Here is a 20,122-nt window from a genome sequence, read left to right as displayed (position 1 = left end):
AAATTTTCACTCTATTTCCTTGTCACAGCCTCATGATAGAATTTTCCCACACCTAGACTTTGAGCTTAATCATGTGACTTGCTTTGGCCAGTAATATGTTAGCAAGTGAGACATTAATGTGCTTAGGCAGTTGGCCTTCTGCCAGCACCATGACAACACACCCTGAGTAGCCCACAGCCTCTCCAGCCTAGGCAGGAGGGCCCACCTGAGAAGTGAGTAAAGACAGAAAGAAGAGGAGAAAAACCATGAAGAGCCATTCCTGCAGCACAATTTGAATGCCTAGGACCGACAGAATAATGCCAGAATTCCTTTGGGACTTTTCATCTATGTGAACAAATACAGTCCTTTATGTGCTTAAGCCAGTTTGAGTTGGGCTTCTGTCACTTACAACAGAGTCTTACTAATTCATCCTCCTTACAGTAACTTTCAACTCCAACCTAATGGAATTATCCATCAATCCTTAAACATTTGGTGTCTCTGTGTCCTTGATCAAATCTAGTTTAACTAGTACTTGTATGAGTGTACACCATGTAAAAGATGAAGTGTTCCAATTATAGGGACTATGTGGCACACATGCTATTCTTCTCCACCTACCTTGCTGATGACAGATATGGCTGACTTTGTCCTTTCAAAGAACAAACTTTAAAAACATGGTTGATTTTCTTATCTGTTCTTATTTTTGTTATTTTCTACTTTCTTTTTTCCCCCTTGGGTTTGATTTCCTATTCTTTTTCAGCTACTTGAGGTAGAAGTTTTAATTATTAATTTTCAAATCTTTCTCCTTTTCTAATATTTGCATTTTTTTTTTTTGAGATGGAGTCTTGCTCTGTCACCCAGGCTGGAGTGCAGTGGCGCAATCTAGGCTCACTGCAAGCTCCACCTCATGGGTTCACGCCATTCTCCTGCCTCAGCCTCCTGTGTAGCTAGGACTACAGGTGCCTGCCACCACACCTAATTTTTTTTTGTTATTTTCAGTAGAGACGGGGTTTCACCGTGTTATCCAGGATGGTCTCGATCTCCTGACCTCGTGATTTGCCCACCTCGGCCTCCCAAAGTGCCTGGCCTAATATTTGCATTTTAAGGCCATGAATTTTCCTCTCTGCAGTGCTGTAGCTGCACCCTACAAGTTCGTTTATTTGTTTTAGAGATGGGGTCTCACTATCTTGCCCACAGTGGAGTGCAGTTGCTATTCATAGGCACAATCATAGCTCACAACAGCCTTGAACTCCTGGCCTCAAGCGATCTTCCTACCTCAGCCTCCCAAACAGCTGGGACTACAGGTGTGTGCCACCATAATTCAGCTCAAAATGCTTTCTGATTTCCACTTCAATTTCTTCTTTGAATAGTGTAATGTTTAATTTTCAGGCAGTTGGGGATTTCCTTTTTATCTTTTGGTTATTGATTTCTAGTTAATTCCTTTGTGGTCAAAGAACATAATCTGAATAATTTCAATCTTTTGAAATGTCTTGGATCTTCTTAAATGACCCAATATATAATTGATTTTGGTAAGTGTTGCATGTTCACTTGACAAGATGTGAATTTGGAGTTCTCAGGTCAAATTTACTATGAGGATGTCTCTAATTGATCACAGACTTTCTAACATTATATCCCAGAAACAACCTTAGAATCCTTCTCAACACAGGGCTCCTGGCAGCCACTATCAATTGATAGAAGTAGGCACTCAATATAGAACCTATTTTCTGTCTAGTGTAGAGGTTATGGGCCAGATGTCAGAATGCCCAGATGTCAGAGGCCCAGCTCTGCCACCTTCTAGCGATATGTCCATGGACAAATTTATCTAACCACTTTAATCCTCAAGTTCCTTGTCTGAAAAATGCTGCTAACCATAGCTCCTCTGCTGCCTACAGGAATGAGGACTAAATGAGAATGAAGAGCTTAGCTCAGGGACTGTCATTTTGTAAGCAAGCTCTAGCCAGAATCCTAGGTCCTTGCATTTCTCCACCCTCTATTCCCCCTTCCACCTAAGTCTGGTCATCCTTCAAGGTCTGGGTAGAATCCATCCCTCCTCTGAGAAGCTGTGGCTACTAAACTTTTTGCCTGTTCTTGTTCAGTTTTGTTGCCTGGCATCTGTGTCCTTTTTTCTAGTGTAGAGGAACCCATTTCTCAGGAGTCATGTGGTAGGAGGCAGAAGTACCTCCCCATTATGGAAGCAAAAATCTCCAGATGTTTGTTTTCCCAGCTTCCCTTGCAGCCTGAGTGTGGTCAGGTGACGTTTGTTCTGCCAATCAGACATTCCCACTGCAGACTTTGCAGGGGCTGAGAGACAGTATCTGGAGGCAGCAGCAGCTAGGCTAGAAGTGGCTCCCATGTCTGCTGCTAGCTGTGGGTCAGGATTGGCAGTACAGGCTGTGGCTTTCAGGCTCTGCTGTTTCTCACTTGACCAGTTCTGTGGGTGATTTTGACAGTTCCTTGGCCCCGAGGGCTCTGAGCTTGGTTCTCCCGCTTACCAGTGCCCTGGTACTAACCCAATACCCTTCCAATAAGTTCCCTTACTGCTTAAATCAGCCAGTGCTGGTTTCTGTTATAAGCAAGACCCCTGCAGTAAGTCCTTTGTCCCCTTCGCTCTCACCTAAGGCTCCTGCAGCACCAAGGATCTCCCCACTCCTTGAACCCAGCAAGCCTGGCTCTGACCGCGGTCATGTCATTTTATGGCTCTGTCACATCTCCCCTACTACAGGCTCATAGCCCCCTACCCAAAACTCTAAGGGCCAGAAATGATTCAGAATTCAGAAATTTTCAGATTTTAGAAAGGTCATTTCGTACATATTCTGGGGCCACACCCAGTAATGAACTATATCAATAGGTTCACAAACAGTGGGTTTTCTTTTCTTTTTTTTTTTTTTTTTGAGACGGAGTCTCGCTCTGCCGCCCAGGCTAGAGTGCAGTGCAGTGGTGCGATCTCGGCTCGCTGCAAGCTCTGCCTCCCGGGCTCACGCCATTCTCCTGCCTCAGCCTCCCCAGTAGCTGGGACTACAGGCGCCTGCCACCACGCCCGGAGAATTTTTTGTATTTTTAGTGGAGACGGGGTTTCACCGTGTTAGCCAGGATGGTCTTGATCTCCTGACCTCATGATCCACCCTCCTCGGCCTCCCAAAGTGCTGGGATTACAGGCGTGAGCCACTGAGCCTGGCCGAGTGGGTTTTCTTTATACATGGGATTAGTTCAGGTAAGGTTTTGCATCAAATGAGTTTTGGTGGCAAATTTATGGAAATACTTTCAGTTTTCAGAGAGTTATGAATTTCATGATGGCATCTAGTGAAATGCTGAAAAAAGAGTGAATTTCAGATCACAGATAAGGGATTACAGCCCCATAATAAAGATTAATGGCTGGCCAGGTGTGGTGGCTCATGCTTATAATCCCAGCACTTTGGGAGGCCAAGACGGGCAGATCACTTGAGGTCAGGAGTTTGAGAATAGCCTGGCCAATATGGTGAAACCCCAGCTCTACTAAAAATACAAAAATTAGCCGGGCATGGTGGCAGGCACCTTTGGTCTCAGCTACTCAGGAGGCCGAGGTGGGAGAATCACTTGAACCCAGGAGGCAGAGGTTGCGGTGAGCCGAGATCGTGCCATTGCACTCCAGCCTGGGTGACAGAGGGAGGCTCCATCTCAAAAAAAAAAAAAAAAAAAAAAAGACTAATGGCCAATACTAGCTAGCATTTACTGAGCACTTACTGTGTGCTAGGGACTGTGCCAAGTATTAATCCTCACCTCCATGCTGCGGTAGATATGATTTATTTATTTATTTATTTTTAAACAGAGTCCTGCTTTGTTACCCAGGCTGGAGTGCGGTGGCATTATCTCGGCTCACTGCAATCTCCACCTCCCGGGTTCAAGCGATTCTCCTGCCTCAGCCTCCCAAGTAACTGGGATTACAGGCACCCACCACCAAGCCCAGCTAATTTTTGTATTTTTAGTAGAGACCGGGTTTCACCATGTTGGCCAGGCTGGTCTCGAACTCCTGACTTCGTGATCCGCCTGCCTCGGCCTCCAAAGTGCTGGGATTACAGGCGTGAGCCACCGTGCCCGGCTGGTAGATAGGACTTTTATGCCCATTTTATAATGGAGGAAATTGAGCCTTAAACTTGAACATAGGGCAGAAACTATCCGATGCTGGGAAGAGTTTATTATTTTAACAGATGGGAAAATGGAGGCTTGGAGAGGTGAAGTGACTTTCCCTCTTCACGAAACAAGAAAGCAGCAGGGTAGGATTCTGAGCCATCACACAATCTCCCTTTGAAGGAGGGCAACCAGGCGCCCCTGAGTGTCCAGCCCAGCCCGCTCCTCCCCACTCCCACTCTGCCTCTCTCTTGCTATCTAGAGCTTCATCTCACCACCCAACCCTTGTCTGTCACAAGTCTGGGTTGCAACGCGCAGGCAAGCAAGGAAGAAAATGCCAGCCCAGAGAAACATTTGCTCCAACAAGTGAGCAAAGGAGAATGCAAATTCCTTCTCAGGAACTTGCTTCCACAGGCAAATATCTACACCTGCACTGACTGGTTATAAACATGCTAATTCCCCGGGTGATTTCAATTCATTGAATCCTGGGCTTGGCTCTCTCTGCCTACTTAGTCCTCAAGTGTCTCCAGGGTCAGTGGTTCCCCCACACTTGGAGTTTCACAAATCTGCAGTTTTAAAAAGAAAAGACACAGCGAGTGATATAGAAATACCACATAAGGGCATTAAGTAACCACAACTCCCAGAGACCTATCTCCATCCTTTCTAGAAATTAAGGGCATTTTCACGCCAGCATAGGAGTACACTTAGCTGTAATAAATCATCATGGCACTTGTTCCTTTTTTGTGGCTGACAAATTAAACCCTCAATTAGCGGCGTAGCTATCCTGGTCCCCCAGCAGATGGCTGACCTCCATTTAGAAGGGAAATTCCTCATGGTAAGAAGCAGTCTCACCTAATCCATCTCTCCTACCCTAGAACAATTTTAGCTGCCTGTCACAAACACTTTCCAGAGCTAAGTGCCTTCCATAACCTAAGAGGCAGTCACCTATTTTCAGCCTCAATTTACGAGTGAGAAATCTGTGGCTCAGAGAGGTTAAGTAACATGACCAAGGGCATACAGCTAATGAAGTGATAGAGCAAAAATTTAAGCTTGAGTCTGTTTAGCTGCAAAATCACCATTCTGTAATACCTGTCCAAGAAACAGAGATGCAAAGAACATAATCGGATAAGCACATACCTTGCTTTAGTGAGAGGACCCTAGGAACGATAGTTGAACAAGCAGAACAAACTGTTAGGACCAGCATCTTGAAGTTTCCAAAGAACTTGGTTCTTGATTCACATGGTGCTTGGGCCCTTGAAACACACATTAGGAATTCTGTGCCATGCTCTTTTTTTTTTTTTTTTTTTTTTTTTTTTTTTTTTTTTTTATTAATTTATTTATTTTTATTGATCATTCTTGGGTGTTTCTCACAGAGGGGGATTTGACAGGGTCATAGGACAATAGTGGAGGGAGGGTCAGCAGATAAACAAGTGAACAAAGGTCTCTGGTTTTCCTATGCAGAGGACCCTGCGGCCTTCCGTAGTGTTTGTGTCCCTGGGTATTTGAGATTAGGGAGTGGTGATGACTCTTAATGAGCATGCTGCCTTCAAGCATCTGTATAACAAAGCACATCTTGCACCACCCTTAATCCATTTAACCCTGAGTGGACACAGCACATGTTTCAGAGAGCACAGAGTTGGGGGTAAGGTCACCGATCAACAGGATCACAAGGCAGAAGAATTTTTCCTAGTACAGAACAAAACGAAAAGTCTCCCGTGTCTACCTCCCTCTACACAGACATGGCAACCATCCGATCTCTCAATCCCTTCCCCGCCTTTCCCCCACTTCTATTCCACAAAACCGCCATTGTCATCATGGCCCATTCCCAATGAGCTGCCGGGTACACCTCCCAGACGGGGCGGTGGCCGGGCAGAGGGGCTCCTCACTTCCCAGTAGGGGCGGCCGGGCAGAGGCGCCCCTCATCTCCCGGACCGGGCGGCTGGCCGGGCGGGGGGCTGACCCCCCACCTCCCTCCCAGACGGGGCGGCTGGCCAGGCAGAGGGGCTCCTCACTTCCCAGTAGGGGCGGCCGGGCAGAGGCGCCCCTCACCTCCCGGACGGGGCGGCTGGCCTGGCGGGGGGCTGACCCCCCCACCTCCTTCCCGGACCGGGCGGCTGGCCGGGCAGAGGGGCTCCTCACTTCCCAGTAGGGACGGCCGGGCAGAGGCGCCCCTCACCTCCCGGACGGGGCGGCTGGCCGGGCAGGGGGGCTGACCCCCCCACCTCCCTCCCGGACGGGGCGGCTGGCCGGGCAGAGGGGCTCCTCACTTCCCAGTAGGGGCGGCCAGGCAGAGGCGCCCCTCACCTCCCGGACGGGGCGGCTGGCCGGGCGGGGGGCTGACCCCCCCACCTCCTTCCCGGACTGGGCGGCTGGCCGGGCAGAGGGGCTCCTCACTTCCCAGTAGGGGCGGCCGGGCAGAGGCGCCCCTCATCTCCCGGACCGGGCGGCTGGCTGGGCGGGGGGCTGACCCCCCACCTCCCTCCCAGACGGGGCGGCTGGCCAGGCAGAGGGGCTCCTCACTTCCCAGTAGGGGCGGCCGGGCAGAGGCGCCCCTCACCTCCCGGACGGGGCGGCTGGCCGGGCGGGGGGCTGACCCCCCCACCTCCCTCCCGGATGGGGCGGCTGGCCTGGCGGGGGGCTGACCCCCCCACCTCCTTCCCGGACCGGGCGGCTGGCCAGGCAGAGGGGCTCCTCACTTCCCAGTAGGGACGGCCAGGCAGAGGCGCCCCTCACCTCCCGGACGGGGCGGCTGGCCGGGCAGGGGGGCTGACCCCCCCACCTCCCTCCCGGACGGGGCGGCTGGCCGGGCAGAGGGGCTCCTCACTTCCCAGTAGGGGCGGCCAGGCAGAGGCGCCCCTCACCTCCCGGACGGGGCAGCTGGCCGGGCGGGGGGCTGACCCCCCCACCTCCCTCCCGGATGGGGCGGCTGGCCTGGCGGGGGGCTGACCCCCCCACCTCCTTCCCGGACTGGGCGGCTGGCCGGGCAGAGGGGCTCCTCACTTCCCAGTAGGGACGGCCGGGCAGAGGCGCCCCTCACCTCCCGGACGGGGCGGCTGGCCGGGCAGGGGGGCTGACCCCCCCACCTCCCTCCCGGACGGGGTGGCTGGCCGGGCAGAGGGGCTCCTCACTTCCCAGTAGGGGCGGCCAGGCAGAGGCGCCCCTCACCTCCCGGACGGGGCGGCTGGCCGGGCAGGGGGCTGACCCCCCCACCTCCCTCCCGGACGGGGCGGCTGGCCGGGCAGAGGGGCTCCTCACTTCCCAGTAGGGGCGGCCGGGCAGAGGCGCCCCTCACCTCCCGGACGGGGCGGCCGGCCGGGCGGGGGGCTGACCCCCCAACCTCCCTCCTGGATGGGGCGGCTGGCTGGGCGGGGGGCTGACCCCCCCACCTCCTTCCCGGACGGGGCGGCTGGCCGGGCAGAGGGGCTCCTCACTTCCCAGTAGGGGCGGCCGGGCAGAGGCGCCCCTCACCTCCCGGACGGGGCGGCTGGCCGGGCGGGGGGCTGACCCCCCCACCTCCCTCCCGGTCGGGGCGGCTGGCCTGGCAGGGGGCTGACCCCCCCACCTCCCTCCCGGATGGGGTGGCTGGCCGGGCGGGGGGCTGAACCCCCCCACCTCCTTCCCGGACGGGGCGGCTGGCTGGGCAGAGGGGCTCCTCACTTCCCAGTAGGGGCGGCCAGGCAGAGGCGCCCCTCACCTCCCAGACGGGGCGGCTGGCCAGGCAGGGGGCTGACCCCCCCCACCTCCCTCCCAGACGGGGTGGCTGGCCAGGCGGGGGGCTGACCCCCCCACCTCCCTCCCGGACGGGGCGGCTGGCCGGGTGGGGGGCTGACCCCCCCACCTCCCTCCCGGACGGGGCGGCTGGCCGGGCGGGGGGCTGACCCCCCACCTCCCTCCCGGATGGGGCGGCTGGCCTGGTGGGGGCTGACCCCCACCTCCCTCCTGGATGGGGTGGCTGCCGGGCAGAGACGCTCCTCACTTCCCAGACGGGGTGGCTGCCTGGCGGAGGGGCTCCTCACTTCTCATATGGGGTGGTTGCCAGGCGGAGGGTCTCCTCACTTCTCAGACGGGGTGGCTGGGCAGAGACGCTCCTCACCTCCCAGACGGGGTCGCGGCCGGGTAGAGGCGCTCCTCACTTCCCAGACGGGGCGGCGGGGCAGAGGCGCTCCCCACATCTCAGACGATGGGCGGCTGGGCAGAGACGCTCCTCACTTCCTAGATGGGATGGTGGCCGGGAAGAGGCGCTCCTCACTTCCTAGATGGGATGGCGGCCGGGCAGAGACGCTCCTCACTTTCCAGACTGGGTAGGCAGGCAGAGGGGCTCCTCACGTCCCAGATGATGGGCGGCCAGGCAGAGACGCTCCTCACTTCCCAGACGGGGTGGCGGCCCGGCAGAGGCTGCAATCTCGGCACTTTGGGAGGCCAAGGCAGGCGGCATGCTTCGCCGGGTGGTCAGAGCTATTCGCCCATAGTCCGTAGCCCAGAGCCGGGGCTGCTCGGCTCTCCGTCCCGGGGGGCCGGGGCCGGGCTGGAGGCGTGCGAGCCTCTCATCGCCGCCTCCTTCTTTCTTTTTTTTCTTTTTTGAGACGGAGTTTCAGTCTTGTTGCCTAGGCTGGAGTGCAGTGGCATGATCTCGGCTCACCGCAACCTCCACCTCCCGGGTTCAAACGATTCTCCTGCCTCAGCCTCCCTAGTCGCCATGCTCTTACCATCCCTCCATTGAAAGAAAAGTGCAATAAACACCTATACATGCCTCACCAAGATCTACTGTTACTGGCTGGGAATTAATATGGATCTGCAGCAACTTCAATTCTTGCCTCCTTGGAAGAAAGAATTGACTGAGGCAATTCTTTCTTAAGGCAGAAGTAAAGACTGAGGCAAGTTTCAGAGGAGAAGTGAAAACTTATTAAAAAGCTTCAGAGTAGGATTGAAAGGAAGTAAAGTACACTTGGAAGAGGGCCAAGCGGGCAACTTGAGACAGTCAAGTGCACTGATTCTTCCCTTGGGGTGGGCTGTCCGCATGCTCAGTGACCTGCCAGCACTTGGGAGGGAGCATGCGCAGTGTGTTTACTGGAGTTGTACGCATGCTCCCTTGAGGCGCTCTTCTCTTACCAGGTGAATGTGCCTAGCAGGTTATATACCAGTTAAACTCCGCCATTTTGCCTCTTAGTGGGCATGTGTGAGCCCACTTACCCAACTCCTGAGATCTTATTGGGGAGCGGCTGATCACCAGCTTCAGGTGTTCCTGTTTATTGGAAGACTGCCTTTCCCTGGTGCTGGCTGCAGCCAATTATTATTTTACAGAGACAGTTAACAACTTGCCTGCCCATCACCTGATGGTCACCTGACATTCCTGGTGTGTGGGGGGGTGGGGGTGAGGGGAGCCCTCCCCTGCTCTGTTCTTGTCTGACTATACCTACTACTACCTACCATAACACTACCATTTGCTAACATCTGTTCCTGTCTGACTGTAGCAGGACAAGCCGCAGACAAAACCCCTCAGACACCGAGTTAAAGAAGGAAGCGGTTTACTCGGCCGCGGGCATCTGTGAGACTCCTGTCTCAAGAGCCGAGCTCCCCGAGTGAGCGATGCCTGTCCCTTTTAAGGGCTCACAACTCTAAGGGGGTCTGCTTCAGAGGGTCGTGATTGATTGAGCAAGCAAGGGGTACGTGACTGGGGGCTGCATGCACCAGTAATTAGAATGGAACAGAACAGGACAGGGATTTTCACAGTGCTTTTCTATACAATGTCTGTAATCTATAGATAACATAACCAATTAGGTCAGGGGTCCATCTTTAACTACCAGGCCCAGGGCGTGGTGCCGGGCTCTCTGCCTGTGAATTTCATTTCTTCCTTTTAGTTTTTACTGCTTCTTTGGAGGCAGAAATTGGGCATAAGACAATATGAGGGGTGGTCTCCTCCCTTATAACTATGCCTACTACTATCTACCATAACACTACCATTTGCTACCATTTCACAACATTTGCTTTCTCTCTATATATATCGGCACTGGCCAATGTAAATTTCTGTGATGATGAAAATGTTTTTACCTTCACTGTCCAATACTGTAGCCACTGGCCACATGTAGCTGTTGTACACTTAAAATTGTGGCCACTGTAACTGAGGAACAGAATTTTAAATTGTATTTATTATTTTTATTTTTTTATTTTCGAGACAGAGTCTCGCTCTGTCACCCGGGCTGGAATGCAGTGGTGCGATCTCTGCTCACTGCAAGCTCTGCCTCCCAGGTTCACACCATTCTCCTGCCTCAGCTTCCCGAGTAGCTGGGACTACAGGCGCCCACCACCATGCATGGCTAATTTTGTTTCTGTATTTTCAGTAGAGACAGGGTTTCACCATGTTAGCCAGGATGGTCTCGATCTCCTGAACTTGTGTTCCCCCCGCCTCGGCCTCCCAAAGTGCTGGGATTACAGAAATTGTATTTATTTTTAATTAATTTAAAATTAAGCATAAACAACATGCAGCTAGTGGTGCTGTACTGGACAACACAGCCCATGGAAATATGTTCTTGCATTTTGCTGAACCACTTGAAAATAAGTTGCAGACATCATGATACTTCACCCTTAAATTTTTACTTCTTCAGAATAAGGACATTTTTCCTATGTAACTAGGGTACTGTTGTCAGAGGTGTTTGAACCAGAGCAACTCTGTCTTGAACAGGAGCTGGGGAAAAAAAGGCTGAGACCGACTGGGCTGCATTCCCAGGAGGTTAGGCATTCTTAGTCACAGGATGAGATGGGAAGTCAGCACAAGATACAGGTCATAAAGACCTTGCTGGTAAAACAGGATGCAGTAGGCTGGGCACGGTGGCTCATGCTGTAATCCCAGCACTTTGGGAGGCCGAGGCAGATGATCACTTGCAGTCAGGAATTCTAGACCATCCTGGCCAACACGGTGAAGCCCCATCTCTACTAAAAATACAAAAATTAGCTGGGCACGATGATGGGTGCCTGTAATCTCAGCTACTTGGGAGGCTGAGGTGGGAGAATCGCTTGAACCTGGGAGGCAGAGGTTGCAGTGAGCTGAAATCGCACCACTGCACTTCAGCCTGGGTGAAAGATGGAGACTTCATCTCAAAAACAAAACAGGATGCAGTACAGAAGCCGACCAAAACCAAGATGGCCATGAAAGTGACCTCTGGTCATCCTCACTGTTCATTATACGCTAATTATAATGCATTAGCATGCTAAAGGACACTCTCACCAGCGTCATGACAGTTTACAAATGCCATGGCAACGTCTAGAAATTACTCTCTATGGTCTAAAAAGGGGAGGAACCCTCAGTTCCCGGAACTGCCCAACCCTTTCATGGGAAACTCATGAATCATCCACCCTTCATTTAGCATATTATCAAGAAATTACTATAAGTATAATCAGTTGACTAGCCCATGCTGCTGCTGTCTATGGAGTAGCCATTCTTTATTCCTTTACTTTCTTAATAAACTTGCTTTCTCTTTACTCTATGAACTTGTCCCAAATTATTTATTTATTTTTGAGAGATAGAGTCTTGCTCTGTCGCCGAGGCTGGAGTGCAGTGGTGCGATCTTGGCTCACTGCAACCTCTGCCTCCCGTGTTCAAGCGATTCTCCTGCCTCAGCTTCCCAAGTAGCTAGGACTACAGGTGCGTGCCACCACGTCTAGCTAATTTTTGTATTTTTTAGTAGAGACAGGGTCTCACTATATGTTGACCAGGCTGGTCTTGAACTCCTGACCTCAAGTGATCTGCCTGCCTCAGCCTCCCAAAGTGCTGGGATTACAGGTGTGAGCCACTGCGCCTGGCCCTGAATTCTTTCTTGGGCGAGGTCCAAGAATCCTCCTTTGGGGTCTAGATCCGGACACCTTTCCGGTAACATCTTCTTGGCTACCACAAAGGGACTATACCGAGGAGACCCCCAACTCAAAGGAAAGAGACTGCAGCACTGATTATCTGACTTTGGGTAAGTGGTGGGGTACATTTTACCCGGGTAAAGGATGGAATTGAGTGAGAGGCCCAACTTAGGAGAGTTAGTTTCTCCTGAGACAGACAAGGTTCAAGGCCCCTCTTAATAAAAGGCAAGGATGCTTGACCGAACTTGGGTTCAAGGCCCAACTTAGGAAGGTAAGAGTCCTTCCTAATATTTAGAGGGTTAGAGGACCTTCCCTCAGTAAAGTCCCTTTTGGTTAAAAAATGGGTTTGGGCTGGGCGTGGTGGCTCACGCCTGTAATCCTAGCTCTTAGGGAGGGAGAGGCAGGAAGATTGCTTGAGCCCAGGAGTTCAAGACCTGCCTGGACAATATATTGAGACCCTGTTCTCCACAAAAAGAAAAAAAAAAAAAAAAAAGAGGATTTGGCATTATGGGATGTTAACCCATCTTTGAATTAATCTGCCTTGCACTGCTTGCTGATGGCTATGGGTGACAGGATTAGACAAGTACAGGACCATGGGACATGGGAGCTTTTTCCTCCCCCAAAAGAGGGAAACTTGAGAGCTGATGGGTCTGCTGGAAAAGATCCCTTTGTGACTGACAAGCAGCTGCCTGAACTTTTGAGTCAGTGTCGCTGCAATGGGTGGGTCTTTCTCCCACCCCCTGAGCTCCTTGCCTTCCCCACCTCATCGCAGGCAATGCTTTTCTCTCTCTCGTTCTCTCCTTTCCCTTTCCTATCTTTTCTGTTACTCAGGGCGACCATCTTGCCCAGAGACCAAATGTTGAAACTGCTGGTCGGAGGTCATTCCACCCCACTTTGAATAAAGATGACAGGGCTCAAACAGGGGCAAGTTTGAGCCTTACCAGTTCGATATTGGGTGCTAAGCAGAATGGTTAATATCTATGTTTTGTCACAAGTATTTTGCTCTGGCCGGATGGAAAATGTTAATTTGGTTATCCCATGCAATCCCTTGAACGGCATCTTACAAAATTGAGAGGCTTTTGCCTGTGGTTCCACGAAAAGGAAAAAGATGATTTTCTTTGGTGTTGCAGCTTGGCCCCCAGGGCTATGGTGTGGCAAGCAGGGTCACTAAGGTCACTCAGGGAAAGGGAACCCAGAAACCTGGCATGCAGGCAAAAGGGTAAGAATTTCTTACCGGTCAGGCTTGTGGGCTGTCTGTGCAAACTGGTTGTAGGAATTGTAAAAATCACTGTCTCCTCTGCAAAGTTCTTTTTTTTTTTTTTTTTTTTTTTTTTTTTTTTTTTTTTTTTTGAGACAGCGTCTCCCTCTGTTGCCCAGGCTGGAGTGCACTCTGCCTCCCAGGTTCATGCCATTCTCCTGCCTCAGCCTCCCGAGTAGCTGGGACTACAGGCGCCCGTCATCTCACCCGGCTAATTTTTTGTATTTTTAGTAGAGACGGGGTATCACCGTATTAGCCAGGATGGTCTTGATCTCCTGACCTCGTGATCCTCCCGCTTCGGCCTCCCAAAGTGCTGGGATTACAGGCGTGAGCCACCCTGCCTGGCCGCAAAGTTCTGATTAATGAGAAAAAGGATTTGTGAGGTTAAACTGTAGTGAATCTGTTATACTTTGTGCTATGAATTTGTCTTTCTATATCGTTCTGTCATAAAGAGGGGTACCTTATGATACTTTGTGCTATGAATACTTTGTGCTATGGATTTGTATACTTTGTGCTATGAATTTGTCTTTCTATATCGTTCTGTCATAAAGAGGGGTACTTTGTGCTATGAATTTGTCTTTCTATATCGTTCTGTCATAAAGAGGCGTACCTTATGATAGAACATGGGCTTAGAACCCCATAAGCCTGCTGTTCAAGCTAGCCTGGCAAACTGGTCAGTTACAAACTTTGCTGCAGGTCCCTGAAGCAAACAAAAAAAACTGGATGAGGTTTGTACTAGTCCGTTTTCACACTGCCATAAAGAAATACCTGAGACTGGATAAATTATAGAGGAAAGAGGTTTAATTGACTTACAGTTCCACATGGCTGGGGAGGCCTCAGGAAACTTATAATCAGGGTGGAAGGTGAAGGAAAAGCAAGGCACCTTCCTCCCTAGGCAGCAGGAGAGAGAGAAGAGCGAAGGAGAAACTTCCAAACACGAATAAAACCATCAGATCTCGTGAGAACTCACTCACTATCATGAGAAAAGCAAGGGGGAAACAGCCCCCATGATCCAATCAGCTCCCTCCCTCAACACATGGGGACTACAGGTCCCTCCCTTGACATGTGGGGATTACAATTTGAGATGAGATTTTCGTGGGGACACAGAGCAAAACCGTATCAAGATTTCCCTCAGGTCTTGTTTTATGTCTTTGGGAGTTTGACCTTGTAACCACACGGTGGTAATTTCTCTTGGTTTCCGCCATCCAGGGAACAGGAGTTTTGGGATTCATGTCATAGTTAGCCTTAAAAATTATCTTGAGGCTGGGTGCGGTGGCTCACGACTGTAATCCCAGCACTTTGGGAGGCCGAGGTGGGCGGATCACCTGAGGTCAGGAGTTCACGACCAGCCTGACCAACATGGCGAAACCCCATCTCTACTAAAAATAGAAAAATTAGCTGCACATGGTGGCACGTGCCTGTAATCCCAGCCACTTGGGAGGCTGGGGCAGGAGAATCTCTGGAACTCCAGAGGCAGAGGTTGCAGTGAGCCTAGACTGAGCCACTGCACTCCAGCCTGAGGGACAGAGTGAGACTGCTTCTCAAAAAAAAAAAAAAAATTATCTTGAGCAGTTAAAAGCCATTGCAAGCTCAAAATTGACTACTCTAGGCTCCTTCTGGAAAGAGCAATGGAGCCTGCCCAGTGCTGTAGCTCAGTAGCTAAGCCTTTGTCTTTTCACAGTGGTGGCCCAGGTTCAATTTTTGGCCTAGGAAATGAGTTATTTCTGTCATGTGGCCTTTGCCATTCATTGAGTCTCTTTCCCTCCATGAACAACTTCCGACTTCCTTTCTTGAATTTTCCTTTCTCTGAGCACCTGAGGTGCTATGAGGTTACCTTTGGTAAAGTTCAAAAGCCAGAAATATTGGCCATTTGGCCAGGCTACAGTCGGGTAATAAGAGATTTAAAAAGATTTTTTTTTTTAAAGAGTGCTATGGTTAAAAGTCAGCTTAGTTACAAGCAGATATTCAAGTTATAAGTGTATTTAAAAGGTCTTTATATTTTTTTCTCTTCTTGGATCTTATTTTTCTAAAGAAAAAAATGGTTTTCTCCTTAGTTGACTGAATTGTTTTTCTCTATTTTGTCTTCTTGCCTGTCCACATAAGAGCACCTAAGATAATTTCTTTCTTTCTTTTTTTTTTAAGACAGAGTCTTGCTCTGTCGCCCAGGCTGGAGTGCAATGGCGCAACCTTGGCTCACTGCAACCTCTGCCTCCTGGGATTCAAGCGATTCTCCCACCTCAGCCTCCCGAGTAGCTGGGATTACAAGTGCCTGCTACCACGCCGGGCTAATTTTTGTATTTTTTTAGTAGAGACGGGGTTTCACCATGTTGGCCAGGCTGCTCTCAAACTACTGACCTTGTGATCCACCTGCCTTGGCCTCCCAAAGTGCTGGGATTACAGGCATGAGCCACCGCGCCCGGCCAAGAGGACCTAAGATAATTTCTAACAGCCTGTGACTCCTTGGGAAAAATGGAGGAGATGCCACAGATCTTGTTTTGGGAAAAACCTCTGTTTTCCTCCTGAAACTCCAGGAATTAGAACTGAATAGATCCATCCCTCTTGAAATCTAAGGCTCTCTTCTGTCTGGCATTGCATTATCTGACGTTTTTTACTTTGGGGGGGTATCAGAAATTACTTCACATTATGAGAGAGCTTTGGTGTGTAATAACTAGTTGGAGGATATACTTTTGGGCATGGCTAATGGCAATTAAGGGAGGATTCTCAGCTCTTTGCATGTTTGGATCAGAGAAGCATGCTCTTGGCCACCTAGAAGGTATGGATATGTTCCCACTGCCACTGAGAGATAAGACTCTGTTGGGAAATGGGCTGATCCCCTCCTTTTTGGGGATCCAGGATCTGGTATAAAAATGAGACCCTTAATTTTGGGGGATCTGTTTTGCCTTCCAGCTGTATGGGCTTATTAGGCCCTAGAAATTAGCTAGGTGTGGTGGCTCACGCCTGTAATCCCAGCACTTTGGGAGGCTGAGGTAGGTTGATCACGTGAGACCAGGAGTTCGAGACCAGCCTGGCCAACATGGTGGAACCCCATCTCTACTACAAATACAAAAATTAGCTAGGTGTGGTGGTGCATGCCTGTAATCCCAGCTACTCGGGAAGCTGACACATGAGAATCACTTGAACCTGGGAGGCAGAGGTTGCAGTGAGCTGATATCGCACCACTGCACTCCAGCCTGAGTGACAGAGTGAGACCCTGTCTCAAAAATAAATAATTTTTTAAAAAGAAAGAAACTACATGCTCTAAAAAGAAACTTAAAAACTGGCAAATGAGGCTGGGCACGGTGGCTCACGCCTGTAATCCCGGCACTTTGGGAGGCCGAGGCAAGTGGATCACCTGAGGTCAGGAGTTTGAGACCAGCCTGGCCAACATGGCGAAACCATGTCTCTACTAAAAATACAAAAATTAGCCGGGTGTGGTGGTGCACTCCTGTAGTCCCAGCTACTGGGGAGGCTGAGGCAGGAGAATCGCTTGAACCCGGGAGGCAGAAGTTGCAGTGACTGAGATCGCGCCATTATACTCCAGCCTTGGCGACAGAGTGAGACTCCGTCTCAAAAAAAAAAAAAAAAAAAAGATAAAAGAAAAAAAAGAAAAGTGAAATGTGTTTTTGGTAAAATCTTATAAGAAGGCATAGGAATGTGGGTACTTTCTTTTTGGCCTAGTTTATAGGGTTAAAGGATTGTTTTAAGTTAGATAAGTTAGATTGTTTTAAGTTAAGATAGATTGTTTTAAGTTAGAAGGTTTGAGCAAGTTGCATAAGATTTGTGAAAAATTAATCTTGTAAAAGAAATTCTGTGTAGAAAGTAAAAAGTTGCCTCTTCAAAGTTTCCCTTCTTGTTAAAAAATAAATCATAAGTGTTAGAAATAATAGTTTCTTTTAAAAACTAACTTCTTTCAAGCCTCCTTGCTTTGTGCTAATAACTCTTTGTTAAGCCCTATTCTATGTAGCTGTTCAATATAAAAAAAAGTACCTTTGATGTCCTTGTACTTTAACCAAAATATTTATGCTAAACATGCTCACAGGCATGTCCCAACTTGCAGCTTATGCCCCTTCCTTATTTAAAAATATTATTACTTTTCTAAGTCCTTTCACAAGCAACTTCCTCTTTTCCTTTGTTCTCTATTGCCTTTACCTATTTTAAAAAGTTTTAAATTATTAGCCAGTCGGGTTTTAGTTTAAATTGTAAGGTCTAGCTCCAGCCAATGAAGACAAAACACAGTAGCAAAAATAAGCTGCATAAAAAATAAACATTGCTTCCCTCCTTTGTTTAGGTGTGCTTTTTTCATTGTTCCATCTGCAAAAAGCACCCTTTCTGCAAAAAGTAAAATTACCTTGCTTAAAAAACTTTTTCCCTAAATGCTAATTTTTCCTTACAGAACCAAAAACAAGCCTTTTACATATAACATTCTGTGTGTAAACATGTTGGCTAAAATTAAAGGTTTTCCATAAATTGAACATTGGAATAAAAGCACAACAGAGTTTTCTCTTTTTTTATCTCTGTCACCCAGGCTGGAGTGCAGTGGTGTGATCTCAACTCACTGCAACCTCCACCTCCCAGGTTCAAGCGATTCTCCTGCCTCAGCCTCCCGAGTAGCTGGGACTACAGGTACACCACCCCGCCCGGCTATTTTTTTTTTTAATTTTTAGTAGAGATGGGGTTTCACCATATTGGTCAGGCTGGTCTCGAACTCCCGACCTCAAATGATCCACCCACCTTGGCCTCTCAAAGTGCTGGGATTACAGGTATGAGCCACCACGCTTGGCCATGAACAATATTTGTATGTAATATTAAAGGATAATGAAGATTTTTGTTTGCCTTTTGAATAAACCACAGGAAAAAGAAAGGAAAGACAAGAGATAGATTGTTTGGAAACCTAAGTCTTCCCTGTATCAATAAGTAAAGTTTTATGCTTTAAAAAAATTTTTGAGTTATCGTTTTTGGCTAAATGAATAACAGGGTGACCTAGAATTCTATTTTATAATATCAAATATTTTAAACCTTTGATATTGGACAAACTTTCCAAAATCAAATTACAAATTATATCTTTTTCTGACTTCATTAATGTTTTAGATATTAGGTCCCCTAAAGTCCAAAAATGACATATTTGACTTATTTGTATAAAAAAATCACCCGGAAGCAGAGCCGGAAGTGGGGTTGGTCAGGTTATCTCCACGGGTGGAGAAGCGGAGGCCCAGGAGGAGGGGTGAAAAGAAGGTGGAGGATCCTGGCTACCACTGAATCCGATACTGCTTCTCCTAGACCTCAGAGACAGAAAAAGAGAAGGGTGTGTCATCCCCCTTCCTCCTTTCCTCCCTCTCCTGAGGCAGGGGCTGGGCTGAGCGAGACCGTCACTGAGACAACAGTTACCGTGACAACCGAGCCCGAGAACCGGAGCCTTACCATCAAACTTCCGAAATGGAAGCCAGAGAAAAAGGTGGAATGGACAAGTGACACTGTGGACAATGAACGCATGCGCCGCCGCTCATCAAAATGCTGCTCTATTTATGAAAAATCCCGGGCCTTTGGCGAGAGCTCCACGGAAAGTGATGAGGAGGAAGAAGAGGGCTGTGGTCATACACACTGTGTACGTGGCCACCGCAAAGGATGGCGTCCTGCAACCCTGGGACCGGCCCCCACCACCCCTCCCCGGCCTCCTGACCCTTCCCAGACCCACGCAGGGCCAATGCAGCACTAAATTCCTCTTTCCCCCACCATGCCTGAATGTATCCATGTGGCTACTTCTCCAGTACCCTCCTTCTCTCTCTTCTGCCTGATAGAGGGAAGAGGAAGAGGAGGGTGGACAGAGATCCTGGAATTCTGACTTGCTGCTATTTCAGAACCTAGACTCCTGAGTTCCCCCAGTTCTCATTTTTCCTCCCAATACCCACCCCTTCTCTCTCGAGGGATCTAGGCACCTTGGCCCCAGCCTCTTCCTTTTGTTCTCACTGTCAAACTGCCTGTCCTGGGATCTAGTTATCTTGGCCCTGCACTCTCAACTTGAGTAGCAAACACTGAAATTGGGTTTTCAACAGTCCCAGCTTTCACTGCGAGGGTCCCAGTCAGATTCCAGGAATTCTCACCCTGGCTGTGCTTGCTAATACTGGTTTAGAGCTATCCCACGAAAATATTTAATCCTAATTCTTAGTCCTTGCCTGTGGGATATGAGGTCCTACAGGAGACCTCAGGGCTCCCAGCGCTTCTCCTGCTAACCCTCTTCATGCCCTCAAGAGGAGTTAGAAGAGAGTTCCTTGTCATTCTCACCTCTAATGGAAAATGGAACCAGAAATAATCATATCCTTTCTCTCCACCCTTCTCCTGTGATCTAGGATTTCTGACAAAGCTGGCTTGAGACTGGTCACTTAGAGCCAACTGTCTCCTCAGCCTTTTGTTTTTCAGCTTCAGAGACAGATCCAATATAGTCCCAAGGACCTGGGTCCCTGGGAAAGAAAGCAAAAGGGAAGGAGCAAAGAGATGGGGTATATCCCCTACACTACACTCTTACCTCTTAATTTCTAGGCTTTGATTTCTCTGCCAGCCCAGATGTTCAGTTCTCTTGGCCCTCCCTACCCCTTTGCTGGGATCTTGTTGTCATTTTCTTTTGCCAGTTCTTTTGCCCTACACAGTTGCAGAGATCAGTCAAATCCACACCACCAGTGAGATCTCATTCATTGCCACAGATGCACAAAATAAATAACCCAAAATCACACGCACAAAAAAATCATACAGGAAGCATTGTCAAATACGAAATGGTGTTTGGCTTTCTTTGGGCTATATTTGTATAAATATGTTATTGGTATGTGTTCCAAAGTTATGGGAAACTCCTGTGTTATAATTGTTACGTAAAATTATTGAAAGTCATAGAAGTAACCACAATTCCTAGTCAAATATGACTTTAATAATGGCTGTCCTAAGACTTTGTGT

The 20,122-nt window shown here is 49.3% G+C and overlaps 1 protein-coding gene across 1 annotated transcript; it reads left to right on the top strand.

The window, feature by feature from the left end:
* The first annotated feature begins 18,296 nt into the window (after positions 1 to 18,296).
* LOC107971334 (E3 ubiquitin-protein ligase PPP1R11-like) lies at positions 18,297 to 19,922 on the top strand. The gene has a single exon (XM_054674202.2). It carries the CDS (start codon positions 18,297 to 18,299, stop codon positions 18,894 to 18,896), a length of 600 nt encoding a protein of 199 aa, XP_054530177.1. The 3' UTR covers positions 18,897 to 19,922.
* The last annotated feature ends 200 nt before the right edge of the window (positions 19,923 to 20,122 follow it).

The sequence above is a fragment of the Pan troglodytes genome, chromosome 1, assembly GCF_028858775.2.
Source record: "Pan troglodytes isolate AG18354 chromosome 1, NHGRI_mPanTro3-v2.0_pri, whole genome shotgun sequence".
In the NCBI taxonomy this organism is placed as follows: domain Eukaryota; kingdom Metazoa; phylum Chordata; class Mammalia; order Primates; family Hominidae; genus Pan; species Pan troglodytes.
The sequence above is the reverse complement of the archived record's forward strand: the minus strand, read 5'-3'. Positions and strand labels throughout refer to the sequence as shown.